The sequence below is a fragment of the Patella vulgata genome, chromosome 1 (genome assembly GCF_932274485.2).
Source record: "Patella vulgata chromosome 1, xgPatVulg1.2, whole genome shotgun sequence".
NCBI lineage: Eukaryota > Metazoa > Mollusca > Gastropoda > Patellidae > Patella > Patella vulgata.
The window spans coordinates 44,329,929-44,344,984 of NC_065879.2; the positions used below are offsets into that span (position 1 = coordinate 44,329,929).

Below are 15,056 nucleotides of genomic sequence, written 5' to 3' on the forward strand. Positions count from 1 at the left end.
GATAAAAGTACTCTGGCAATGTAGTATGTCATAGTTTTACGTAGTGTAGTATTAATACAATAGTACTCTGTCCAGTAGGTTGGTGGCTCAGTAAGACACTGGCTCGCTAACCAGGAGGTCTCAACATCTCCCATGGTTTCCCTCTGTCAGTGGTACAGGACGGACAGTCTGACAAGCAACAGTGTCTAAATATTCGGATGAGCGAAAAACTTTCAATGTACACATTGGCATGCAGATAAAAGCACCCTTGACTATAGTGCTGCTGTCAAGGCAAAATTTCCATCATATCACACTGTATGGCATATGCTAGACTTCATTAGCCCAGTCGGAGTATTATGCCCCTTTTAGAAACATTATTAAAATACCACTCACCTGTTCATGACAGTTACCAACTATGAGTATTTCTTGCAATGATAAATATACAGGAGCTCCTTTATCAGCTGGTGGTGTATTCAGTGGAGTTAATCGATGTGATAATACTATAGTAGATGAATCAACATCAACAACATTTATTATATTATCAGCCTGTAAATATTTACATATTACATTACAACTAACTATAAAATAATTCGACAGTGTGGCCCTGTTTATATGCAGATTCAAAATCAGATTATTTTTAGAATCGTAAAGGCTGTTGTACTGTTGTAGGCATTTGTCTTACTTCAACTAAAGTTGATTCATTAAAATTTTAGCATCTGTTTTTAAAGGCTCTATATGTGTACCAGAATAAACACTAAGTATAATTTTCAAGCAAAACAAGATATAAAGTAGTTCATCTAAAATGCATATTAAAATCTATCAATCCTAAAAAAAAGCCAACTGCTTCTCTGTAATCATGTCGACATTTGAACACTAACTCATTTCTACCTATAAACATTGAGGTCAAGATGATGATTTGGAAATTCAAAAATCCAAACCCCAAAGGTACCAGGCAGTGTAGTGTGTATCTCACACATAACACATGCATTCAATATAGAGCCGAGATGTACAATGTAATGTACAATTCTGTGAGTCGGAACATAAATCTGATTAACCACGTCATTCATGGTCAAAAAAATATGACAGCCAGGTACATGTACAATGTTTTATATAAAATATTCAAACACTTTTATTGTTCAATTCTAAAATAATCAAATATCTAAACAATATCTGATAACGTTAGGTATTGGACTGTTTAAACTATGAACACTATTTTCAATGTCCCAGACAGATGTTACATATATGTGTAAGATACAGAGCTATTTATATTGTAACATTTAGTATTTATATAATTGACAATACCTCTATAAAAGCCTTTATTTCCCCTAATACTAAATTCCATTCCATTTGATCTTCAGGTTCATATGTACTTGTATAATCATCAATCTGTTTCGCTAATTCCTGTCAAATATATAAACATGGTTCTTATTATACATGAAATAATTTCAATTTTGAAATTTAACCTGCTATTCTACAAACCATGTGACTTTCCTGGAAATAGATAATTATCTACCATCAAAGAAAACTGGTCCCTGTTTCACCAAAGCCAGGCTTAGGCAACATGAGTTCAGTAAAATTAGTTTATGTCGTCTACATGTATGGTTAAAGATAGGTAAAAACTGATAAAAATGGCTGGTTGGGACAGTGACCAGTATTGCTGAATGATGCATCTCTAAATAACAAATTACCTTTCAATGACAAACTAAGTGCAGCATGTAGCATGCACATAACCACCCACCCCTTGGTTTGATAGTGTTACTATGTCCATTTTTCACCATTGTTCTGACCATACATGTATGTTTGTTACATTTTTATGTGTTTTGCAATTCTCCTCCACTTCAGTTTTGATTTACATATATTTATTCTATTTTTATTTCAAAAAATATTTATGATCATTTCCATCCTTGATTTGTATTTATATTATATTACTCTTTTTTTTTTTTAACAATTTTAGTTTAATTTTTGTTAAGATTATTATTCTTCTTCTTATAATATTACTATTATTCTTTTTCCATTTTGATTAGATCTCAGCAACTGATTGTCGCATCATTACGATTTCGGTTTTACTGGGAAAGTGGGTGTGACTTAGAGGATAAAGCTATTTTGAACGTTTTGCGAGTCGCACTGTGACAATGCAAAATGTCCAAAATCACTGAAGCTATCGTTTTTTTAAAATATTGCAGTAATTTTAAAAATAATCGTTGGATTTTAACTTTCGATACATTTTGGCATAGCCGGAGACAGGGCACATAGCTACGCTACTTTTGATTTTTGATTTTTGGCAAATCTTTTCAGATATCAGGCGCCAAATTTAGAAAATTTTACAAAAAACTTTTTTATTTATGTATATTTTTGGGTCGTGTTTTACACAGAATTAAAGAGTCATCTGACTTGAGCAAAAATGTGAATTTTTTTTGTCTCAGTAATTTTCCTTGGCCGCCATTGGCCAATTCAGTTTTTCAGTCCTAGATTAATTATTTATTGTTCGATTTGTATAAAACAAAGTTCAAATGCTCCGTTGTCTCAATTGCCATTTTTTTTATTACCGTCAGAGTTACCTGTCGGCACCGGAAGTGGCGTAATTTTACCCAAAACTACAATTTGACAGTTCGGTACCAATTTTCGAAAGAAAATATTATTTTTCCTTGGCCGCCATTGGCTAATTCAGTTTTTCAGTCCTAGATTAATTATTTATTGTTCTATTTGTATAAAACAAAGTTCATATGCTCCGTTGTCTCAATTGCCATTTTTTTTATTACCGATAGAGTTATCTGTCGGCACCGGAAGTGGCGTAATTTTACCCAAAACTACAATTTGACAGTTCGGTACCACTTTTCGAAAGCAAATATTATTTTTTTTAAAAACTGATATAACTAAAAGAGTGTGCCCTTTAAAGGTGCAAAAAACCCTGTGAGCTCAGTTTTTTTAAATTTCAATTTCCTTTTCGAGCAAATTCGATTAAGATGTGAAAAAAGGTGTAAAATTGACCTATTTACAACCCATTCAGGCTATTCAGATTTTAATATATTTTTAAGTAACTTTTATAAACTTGTAGCTATAATCCATACAAATAAAATGCATGTTAAAATTAGTTTGTAATATAAGCAGTTGCCTAGAAATAGGCAATTTTGCATAAGTCACTGTTTTCGTTATTTTGCCTGTAAAAAAGTCAATTATTATTGGATTTTCATAAAAGTGACACCATGTGATTCAACAAGCAAGTATGTGTCAATTATTATTCGATTTTCATAAAATTTTCACCATGTTATGCATAATGTCATTGACGATGTCATAAAAAACTAATTTAAGATTTTTATTACCACCGGAAGTAATGTCATTTTGGCAAAAACTGTATTTTTAGTCCCCAAAACAAATATTTTGTTGTAATGAGTTATATTTATTATTCATTTAAAATTATAATATTTGATTCCCATTGACAAATAGTATGAATCAATGCGATCATATTTATATCAAATAATTGTTTCCAACATCTTCCCTTGCCGAGAAATTACCAATTTTGTCAGCATCAGGTTTTACGATTTTTTGCATTTTAATTTCAGTATATGGACTCTGGGTTAATTAATTATTGCCTGATTTGTATAAAACAAAAGCTCATATGCTCTGTGGTGAAAATTCTCCACTTTTTTCTACAGATAAACTTTTCTGTCGGCACCGGCCGCGACGTAATTTTGCCCCAAATTTCAATTTTGACGTGTCGAAAGTTCTTCCCAAAGGAATATATTAATTTTTACAATTTTGAAAGATCAAGATGAATGCTCCTACTAAAGACGCAAAATATATCGGGCTTAGTTTTTTATTCCGGTTTTGTATTTGCACCATTTTGATTTAAGGATGATAAATTAGGGATAAAAATGAGCTATTTACAATGCATTCAGGATTTACATATTTTAAATTATTTCTTGAAAACTTTCATATACCTGTAGCATTAATCCATACAAAGACAATGTATGTCAAAATAAGTTTGTTATATTAGCAGTTGCCGAGAAATAGGCGATTTTGCATCAGTCACTTTTCTCATTATTTTGCTTGTACGTAAGCGAGTTAATTATAGTCCGATTTTCGATTTTTCTTTACCATGTGATGCCTCATGCAACTTTTGACTGGGCAGAACCAATTTCACATTTTCATGGCATGGCACCATTTCGGAAAAAAACTGTATTTTTAGCGTCAAAACAGATATGTTATTCACATGAGTCTGATTTGTAATGTTTTTAAAATTATGGTATTTGATTCCAATTAACAAATAGAATGAACCCATACGATCATACAAATATCACCAAATGGTTTCTAACTTGTGCTGTTGCAGAGAAATAGATGATTTTCTACAAGTCACTTTTCAAGGTTTTTGGTTTATAAAAGTGTCGATTATTATTCAATTTTCATAAAATTTTCAACATATATATGATGCCTTATGCCATGTATGATTAATTCATAGAACTAATTTAACATTTTAATTATCAACGGAAGTAATGTCATTTTGGCAAAAACTGTATTTTTAGCCTTCAAAACAAATGTTTTTTTGAATTAGAGTTATATTTATTATTCATTTAACGATCATATAGATGTCCAAAAATTGCTTCTAGCATGATCCCTTGTCGAGAAATTCCCATTAGAAAGTCAGCTAACACTGGTAACAATGTACATGCATCAATGGAATTGATATTGTTGGATTTGGTTGATTCTGCATCTATTTTATAACACGTGTGCAATGCTTATGCGGAAATCTGTTCACAGTTTCATTGGTACCTGAAGTGACATCAGTTCAAGGGCAACATGGCACCGGAAGTGACATCAGTTCAAGGGTAACATGGCACCGGTGAAACCCTTTATTACTGCATCGCAGTTCTAGTTTTCATTATACTATAGTTTTATTCAATTTTTCATATGTTTTATTTTATCTACATTATATTTTGTGTAATTTTTATTGGGAACTACATGCTTCAGTAGTAACAGTGGCTCTCCTATCAATAATACAAAATCAATCAACTGCATAATTCGACGAGATCTGCACAGTAAAACCCACCATTAAGCAAAAGGTACAGATGTTACCATGGCATGATAAAATTGAGAACATTAATAGTACTGAACTAAAATAAATATATATAAATAATAAAGGGAGGAACTGTTTACAGTCTGCAAGACATTGTTCATTCCATGACAAATTGTTGCAACATGTGGGATATAAAATTGATCTAACTATTTACTTTCATTCCCAATGCACATGTAAAACTGTTGTCTAATTGACCAAGCATGCATAAAATGTTGACTCTCCATTTCAAATTATTAAAAATTATCCTTGTATTGTTAAATTCCTCATGATACAATCATGTTATTTCTTTATTACTTTTTGTTACTTTTGTTCTGATAATTGCTTCCTGTAGTGGTAAGAATTTTTTTTTCTTGTATCATTTCAAATTAGCCTTTAAGAATAACAGAGCATAAACAAATGTAGAAATACATGTATTGTCGTTGCGACATAGTTTTCAAATTTATAAACATGGAATAGAGAAAAATGATGGCATTTTATTGTATTAATTAATATCTTTGGCAAGTTATTAGATTCACATATACATGTATATAGTACTTAAATTAACTTAGTGAATGAATGACATATTGTTATACCAGCGGCTGCCAGGCAGGATACGCCCACATTTTGCAAGAGATGGATAGAGAACAAGCTAAAAACAAACGGGATTTTGTGTACAATCAGGGGCAATAATCAAGAAAGTTATGGTCTGAAATGTGCAAATATCAAAAGGGTCTGAGATCTTCAAGATATAAAGAAATGATTTAAGTTTCATCAGAATCGGACAAAAATTGTGACCCCTAGAGGTTTGACAACCTTCGTATTGCATACTTTTACACAATTTGCGAACAAAGAGCGGGCATTTTGTTGGGCAGTTTCATTTCGAATTTCCCGAAATTCGAATTCCACCTTCCTTCATTTTTTGAACAATCAGGGGCCATAATCCAGGAAGTTAAGTTCGGGTATCCGCGATTATCAAAAGGATCCATGATCTTATTGTGTAATGGTGATATATTCAGGCATTTTTTTAAATCATATAAAAATTGTGACCTCTACTAGGACCACAAGCTAAAAACGCGATTTTTCGTACAATCAAAGGCCATAATTCAGGAAGTTACTATCCGATATGCCGAATATCGTAAGGAACCAAGATCTTTGGGTTATTAACTTACATTTCAAGTTTCATAAACATCAAAAGAAAATTGTGACCTCTAGAGTGTCCACAACATTGATATACCATATTTTTACACTATTTGAGTACGAGGTGTAGCCATTTTGTCTGTCAGCTTTGGTCCTATATTTACGAAATTTGAACTCAACTATCCTTAGGGTGTAATGGTGATATATTCAAACGTTTTTTTAAATCGGATAAAAATTATGACCTCTATAGGGTCCACAAGCTAACATAGCGGCTGCCAGGCAGGATACACCCACATTTTCGAGAGATGGATAGAGAACAAGCTAAAAAGAAAGTGATTTTTCCTACAATCAAGGGCCATAATTCAGGAAATTACAACACGATATGCGCAAATATCGAAAGTAACCAAGATCTTTGTGTTATAAACTTACATTTCAAGTTTCAACAAAATCGGATAAAAATTGTGATCTCCATAGGATCCACAACCTTCATATACCATATTTTTACGCTATTTGTGAACGCTAAAAACACAATTTTTCGTACAATCAGGAAGTTACGGTCCAATATGCGCGAATATCGAAAGGCACCACGATCTTTGGGTTATAAAATTACATTTTAAGTTTCAACAAAATCGGATAAAAATTGTGACCTCTATAGGGTCCACAACCTTGATATACCATATTTTTGTCTGTCAATTTTGGGACGATTTTCACGAAAATCAAACTCAGCCGTCCTTAGGGTGTAACAGTACGTTTTTTAAAATCGGATAAAAATTATGACCTCTATAGGGTCCACAAGCTAAAAATGCGATTTTTCGTACAATCAGGGGCCATAATTCAGGAAGTTACGGTCCAATATGCGCGAATATCGAAAGGAACCGAGATCTTTGTATTATAAACTTTCAAGTTTCAACAAAATTGGATAAAAATTGTGACCTCTATAGGGTCCACAACCTTGATATACCATATTTTTACACTATTAGAGAATGAACGGCGGCCATTTTGTCTGTCAATTTTGGGCCGATTTTCATGAAATTCAAACTCAGCCATCCTTAGGGTGTAACGGTGATATAATAATACGTTTTTTTAAATCGGACTATCAGGGGCCATAATTCAAGAAGTTACGGTCTGATATATGCACGAATATCGAAAGCAACCAAGATCTTAACTAACATTTCAAGTTTCATCAAAATACGATTAAAATTGTGACCTATATAGGGTCCACAACCTTGATATACCTTATTTTTACGCTATTTGAGAACGAACGGCGGCCATTTTGCAGGCATTGATATTTCCACGCACATGCGCACGGTGTGCGCAGGCACATTTGCTTTAAAAAAAACTTTTTTGCAGGCACATTTTGAAAAATTATTACTGTCATGTAAATCATGTAAAATAAAGAATACTATTTATTTTTATTGTTGTTTTTTTGTTTGTTTTTTTGTTTTCTTTGATTACCGTATAATAATTTACTAGAATTAGCTAGTCGATGATAAAAACAACAGCACGCGACGTTAGAGATTCCACCTGTGACTTATGTCCTATCACCTGTAACCTCTGCTTAATTTAGTGACAATTCTAGTAGAATGCCAGTCGATGATTAAAAGAATAGCACGCGACATATTAACTATCACCTTTTGATTTTGCATTAAAATAAATGGTAAATTAGATATTTTTTTTTAATTTAAATACACTGTAAGTGGAATATTGGTAAATAATTTAGGCCTAATCAGAACAACAGTTATTTTAGTTACGGTGCATGAATATCTTGTCATCGTCAAGGGAAACAACTCTTAGTTATACCGGAAGTTAAGTGTAATGAATGACAACCTGGCTGTGCAAAGGGATTTAATGAACTTGTTTGAAGCCGGTAGGCATCTATTCTATGTTTATATCAACCCCAAACAACAACAACATGCACATCAAAAATAATCTTTATTATTAAAGTAATCTATAATACATTAATACAATTTAGAAACCATAATAAAAAAGGTACTAAAAATTATTTATAATTTCTTCTTCTGCCGAGTCCAACCCAAGAAGCTTTCGTAAGCCCCCCCCCCCCACAATTATACTATATACCTGGCAATTGAATACTCTACTTTTGAGTATGACCCTGCAGGCACATTTTCAAGTGTGTGCGCAGGCACACTCAACTTTTATAGAGCCCTGCCATTTTGTCTGTCGTCCTTAGGGTGTAACGCTGATATAATAATACGTTTTTTTAAATCGGATAAAATTTATGACCTCTATAGGGTTCACAAGCTAAAAACATGATTTTTCGTTCAATCAGGGGCCATAATTCAGGAAGTTACGATCCAATATGTGTGAATATCGAAAGGAACCAAGATCTTTGGGTTATAAACATGCATTTCAAGTTTCGTCAAAATCGGATCAAAATTGTGACCTCTAGAGTGTCCACAAGCTAAAAATGTGATTTTTCGTACAATCAGGGGCCATAATCCATGAAGTTATGGTCCGATACATGCCAATATCGAAAGGAACCGAGATCTTAGGGAGATAAAGCTATATTTCAAGTTTCGTTGAAATCGGATCAAAATTGTGACCTGTAGACTGTCCACAAACAAATTGTGGACGGACGTCCGGACGGACAAACAGGGGCGACAACAATATACGTCCACATGAAAATGTGGGCGTATAATAAAAAAGAGTCATAATGTGCTAAACATTCAATGCTAGGTTGATAACATATATCTTGTGGGAAGTTTCTCCAGTAAATTTCCATTACCATATACATAAGGGTGGGTTTTGACGTCATTTGGCTCAATTAACCAATCTCTCTAATTATTTACATCATATTTGACCAATTAGACAATTGAAGGTCAAAAACCCAAAGCTACAAAACTATCTTACATGTGAGAATTCCAGAAGGGAAAAGATGTAGCAATTTCTATCAGCAGACTCACCCCAGCGAGTCTGGCTGGCTAGTGTTTGAGAATGACTTTAGTATTGTAATCTATACTATGGTTGTATATCTATGTATCCAGTTATGATACATAAAATGTAAAAGCGAACTGTTGCATTGTTATTCCTGGCAGTGCTCACTCTGGGTTTCATTTATTTTCAGCCAATTTTTCATTTTAATTTATTAGCCATATATTTTCTCCGCCAAAATAAAGAATAAATATCTATTAGATTTTTTCAGTATTTTTTTTTTTTCACATAAGTAAATACAATATACATATGATATTACAATTTACAAAATTCTTTTCTGCTTTGCAGAAGCCCATTTTTTGAAACCACTTTTCCAATACTTAGTAACATTAAATTACACAGTGTATTTATTTTTAATGAATATCTGTATATCTGAAAATTTCCATTCATCCTTAAAAGATCTACCTTTTCATAATGCGCTTAAACAAAAATGGATAATCGAGACAATGTTTTTTTTTTATTGTTCCGATGATGATCGAGGCTAGGCCTAAAATTCAAAAGCTAACATCTCGGTTCAGAGTGGAGCAATTTGACTGAAATTTCCAGCATATTCTATTCACATTATCTATTTGTAACTATTATAGTGAGATCTGTCAGTTCTTTATCTAATCTCCCATAATGCCTCTTTAAGTCTTTAAGATTTTTCTTTTTCGAAATTTTCTCAGTCGTGAACTTTTGAGGTACCGTAGTCTTCATGCAGACCTATAGTAGAAGTTGATATCGCTTCAATATTCAAGGATCTAATAATATTATATGGATGAGAGCTGATCATGTCAGTATCATCTTTAGACTTGGAGCATTTTGGTGGTCACATACTAAAATAGTCTGACATTCTTCTATCGGACGTTGAAGAAGGCTGTTCAATTTTGCGCTTACGACCCATGGCATGTGATTTGATGATAACTGACTTTCGACAACCCAAATACGCAATTATAAACAGTAACAACAAACCTGGCTTCATTTATTAACGATACGGGCAACAGGAGTAAGAAAAAGATAAAACAGACGTCATAATTCAATAATCCCAAACAAATCGAACGAGTATTATTCACAGTGTCCGCCATTTTAAATATGTAGAAACCGTCAAAATATCCACCGATTCGTATTTGAAGACAAATAATTAAATTTTTTGTCTCTTAATAAGTTTATTACTACTCTTACTGTAAATACTAATCAACACTAATCCGAGATTCGTTAAAATGTGTGTTTTTGTGTCGTTCATATATGTGATTAGCTAATTAAAGCTAATATAGTTTTGAGATTCATTCTAGTCCAAGTTTCAGAATTATGGATTTAGTCGAGTTAGACTAATTTAGGTAATTTAGCTTTTGAATTAAAGATTAGATTGCTAAATATTTGTGTTATTGTGTTGTCCATGTGTTCAGCTAAGTAAAGCTAATGTAATTTTGAAACCCTTAGTCCAAGTTTCAAGATTATGGTATTTTAACTTTTGAATAAAAAGTTGGGTTATGTTAAAATCCCATGTATGTAAATCTAGGGATGCAGGAATAGTTTTTCCAGAAAAAATAAAATAAAATTGATGGTTCTTTAAATTGTGAGATTATCGCAAAGTCATAATACGAGTTTAATACGAGGTTAAGGTAAGAATAGGCCACATTTTAGAAAAGTGGGAGATTATACTGTAAATTTTATCCATATATAATTTTATGTATTTAATTTTTGCTTTAGAAACCTAATATAAACGTTAAATATATATTTGCTAAATGTTATTTTGTCATTAATTAAATTTTACTTTAAATTGTTCGTGTGAGGTGATTACGAGTGTGTAATTTGAGGTCGGGTGTTCGATCCCTGCATTGGCCGAGAAAGTTCATCCCAATTTTCCGACGTGGTTTCCCCTTGTCAGTGATGCAGGACGGAGGGCCTGACAAGGACAGTTGTCTAGTCCTTCGGATGAGACAAAAAACTGAAGTCCCGTGTAAACATTGGAATGCACGTAAAAGATCCCTTGGCAGTTGGAATTTGATATAAGAGTAGGCGATAGTGCCGCTGCCCGGGCAAAATTTCCCTCATAGCACACTGTATGCCGTATGCCCATCTTCATTAGCCCAGTTTAGAAGAACAGTAGGACGTTAAACCCCATTTCATTTCATTTCATTTATTATAAACAATAGTTTTCACACTGTGTTAATTTTGACTGTGTGAAAGTCACGTGATTTTAGTTATGAGTTGAATGATACTAAATTATATGGTAATTAACCCTTTCATTGCGTCTACCCGGTAGTACCGGGTATTATAAAATGTCGTTAAAATGCACGTACCCGGTATTACCGGGTACTCAGTATGGCCCTCGCTAAAATTAGCACCGTAGATGCACATGCCATCTGATCTATTTTATTTTTTTATACATTAGAACATATTTCCACGTGTTTCAAAGCAGCAAACTGTAAAATGGCAGAGTGCATAGTGACAACGTAGACGATGCAATCTCGGCGAAGTCGTGAATGGCATCTTCGCTGACCAAGACAGTGTGGACAATTTCGAGGCGGGTACTGATACACATAATTCGTTTCCAGTTAGTTGATAATAATAGTAGTCAGGACAGTGATTGGTAGTATGAAGTGCATGATTTGTTGCGCGATCTTCCGCCTATGGCTATGTCTCCCGTGCATGATGAACAAGCCCAGTACGAACATAATAGCCCTACATGTATGTAGTATGTCTTTAGTAGATTCTGACGATAATTCTGATGTTGATAATAATGCTGGGTCCCGAACGTGTAGATCTATTGACTGACTATAGTGATAATGATATGAGACTTGAGGATGAAAGTCAAAGTGAAAGTAAAAACAAGGTATTGCAATCCGCGCATGGTCATGGCAGCGGGAGACGTGGTGTGTGTGTTCGTGGTGGCAGTGCTCATGGCTGCTATTGATATTTTTGTTCATTTTATATATCTTTATCAAAAACCAGTGAAAAAACAATATTCGTTTTCGTGTTAGTTTTAGTGAGAAATGAAAAATCCAAAATGGCCGCCATGACGTCACGTTACTACATGATTATGCAAATTTCCAAAATTCTATTTTTTCTCTTAGCCCAACATCATGCCCATCCAAACACACAAAAAGAATTTTCATAAAAGCTTCCATAAGTACTGTTTGGCATTTAGTTCCAAACCCACTTTTTTCCTCAAAAAAGTATCTAGCACAGGCAGTGGATTTAAGTCTAGCATTGAAAGGGTTAAAAGCTAGGAATGTCATGTTTATAAAATGGGTGCGTAACCATTTCCTTCAACAAAGTTCTATTCTAAATAAATTATAGTCTGGTATTGTCATCTGATTCCAGAAGGGAAAAGATGTAGCAATTTCTATCAGCAGACTCGCCCAGGTTTGAGAAAATGACTTTATTCTATTATGCATTGCACCATATGTAAGCAGGTATATGATATACACCTGCTCTCCACGTCTGACAAAAGACCCATGGTGCTACACAAATAGCAGCAAATAAAATAGAACAGGTAGACAATTATCCAATTATATGATTTCTACATCACCATAGAAATGGAAGTCCCACAAGAACAGAAATTAATGACATTGTCATTACACTGTCTCATTAATTATGTATACACCAGTTTTAAAACTAGCTATAGAACCCTGTTCAAAGACTTTTCAATTCATACTTAGCCATTAACTTTGAGAATCTAATGAATTTGTCAATAAGTACAATGTAGTGTACATCTACAAGCACACATACAACCAGGGCTCTTAATCCATTTTGAAACGAACCGGCCAGAATTGGGTCAAATGAGGTGCCGGTAGGAAATGGGTTAATTATAAGCTTCCATTCCCTTTAATATAATGAGACTTCCACAAAAATAATTCTTGGTACATGTAATTTGTTATGGGCAATGTCTTATTCTGATGTATGTATGTAATTACCACAAAAATAACGACAATTAGGTACCTCTTTTGAAAATTTTCCATATTTAAAGTAGCTAAGTCTCTAACTCAATATCATCCAAAATCTTCAACATTGAAAACATGATTTATTTGTCAAATTAAATCAACATTGATGTTGTGATCTTACCGGAATAAGATGACCTTTTGATATCCAATATTTAAGACAAAATAAACATTTTACCATTGGTACACGAATCGTGTACCATAATGGGCTTCAGCCCCAGTTGTAAAAAGAGACTCGAGGGACGAGGCTAGACACATTGCACCAAATCGAACGGCGTATGTAGACTGGAATAATCAGACGCTAGAAATTTACACTCGATTGAGAGTGCTGGCTTATTTCGCCGAACATAACTAATTTGAAATTGGAGTAAAAACGGAAACCATTGAATGTAAATCAGTTTATATACATTCATATTACAGTATTATAATAAAATTATATGCGTTGCAACCCACTTTTGTCAATTTCTAGGTCCCAAATGTTAGCGATTTAGCTCCTTTAATTATTTACCAGCTTTCAAGTTCACGCCAGTAATACTGTATAAATTACTATCTTCATTCATTCGATGAAACGTTTGTGTTTCATCAGTCGATGATCAAAAATATTAGCATTTTCCTACTATTGTCAGTATCATCGAAAGGAACCAAGATCTTTGGGTTATAAACATGCATTTCAAGTTTCATCAAAATCGGATCAAAATTGTGACCTCTAGAGTGTCCACAAGCGAAAAACGTGATTTTTCCTACAATCAGGGACCATAATCCATGAAGTTATGGTCCGATACATGCCAAAATCGAAAGGAACCGAGATCTTGGGGAGATAAAGCTATATTTCAAGTTTCGTTGAAATCGGATAAAAATTGTGACCTGTAGAGTGTCCACAAACAAATTGTGGACGGACGGCCGGACACGTGAAAATGTGGGCGTATAAAAACTGCTTGTTATTACCCCCATATACCCATATTCCTCTGGCCATTGCTGGATTGACTTCTGATACTTGAGCTTTTGAGGGAGTGTGTCTTTTCTTCCCGTTCAATCAAATCTCTCCTAAGTAATATGACAGCCCTGAGTTTAATCTGGGGTCTCCTCTAAAACGTTGGACAGTGATTTAAAGTATTAAAAACGGTGAAAGTATTGTATGTTTCCAAACAGTATTGTTTACATTTTAGCCGTTTTGATAGCCTCGTCTGTCACGCAATTAGTTTTTGTGCAATATTCTGGTATGCACTGGTTAATTGAGCATAATAAATTTTTGTGGGTCATGATGTAACATCATGTAAACATATTTGGAGCTCTGTTAAACCCGAATGATATTGTTAGGTATTGGTTGTTAATCGGACTATTGACCAGTCATAATTTGGAACAGAAATTTGCTTTCATTACGGAAGTGTTAAGTAGAATTAGGTGTAATCAAACGAAACACTGCGAGGAGTATGCCCGTTCTTCAAGAATTTTTTTTTAATCCTTGAATGTGATTATTACATGGTTACAAATCTTTTCATTAAACGATAGATTGCCAGATAAATAAATAATTGCCAATAGCAGCCAAGTCATCCTAGCAGTCCTAAAGGTTGTGGGAGTCAAAATGGCTCAATGAGTAAGATACTGTATTGGTTCACTAACCAGGAGGTTCCATGTTTGATCCCATTATAGGATGGGTGAAAAACGGAGGTCCTATGTACACATTGGCATGCACGTAAAAGAACCCTTGATAGTTGGAATTTCCCCCATTGCACACTTTATGGCATATGCCTGTCTTCAGTAGCCTAGTCGGAGTAGAACAGTAGGCAGTTAAACACAAACTCATTTCCTTTCATATAGGTTCTCACAATGTGAATCTTCAGGTGAATAAGATACATGTACCTCAAACTATAAATACACCTTTAATTGCACGTTGATACCAGTCACTGGTTGAGTGGTTGATACACCTCAATGTTCCCAAAACCACCTAACCATTTGATCAAGGAAACCCAGAAGACCCAGAGAAAACCCACAAGGTTGGACAGGCGACACTACTC

At 33.9% G+C, this 15,056-nt stretch overlaps 1 protein-coding gene across 3 annotated transcripts in view; it reads right to left on the bottom strand.

The window, feature by feature from the left end:
- LOC126819719 (protein SCAI) overlaps positions 1–15,056 on the bottom strand; it is a 43,963-nt gene that overhangs the window by 16,313 nt on the left and 12,594 nt on the right. For all 3 annotated transcript variants that reach the window (XM_050547936.1, XM_050547927.1, XM_050547944.2), the window contains 2 exons: positions 1,282–1,380; positions 373–525 (listed from right to left, as the gene is read on the bottom strand). In XM_050547936.1, coding sequence (XP_050403893.1) covers positions 373–525; positions 1,282–1,380 — 252 coding nt within the window. The remainder of the gene's footprint in view (positions 1–372; positions 526–1,281; positions 1,381–15,056) is intronic.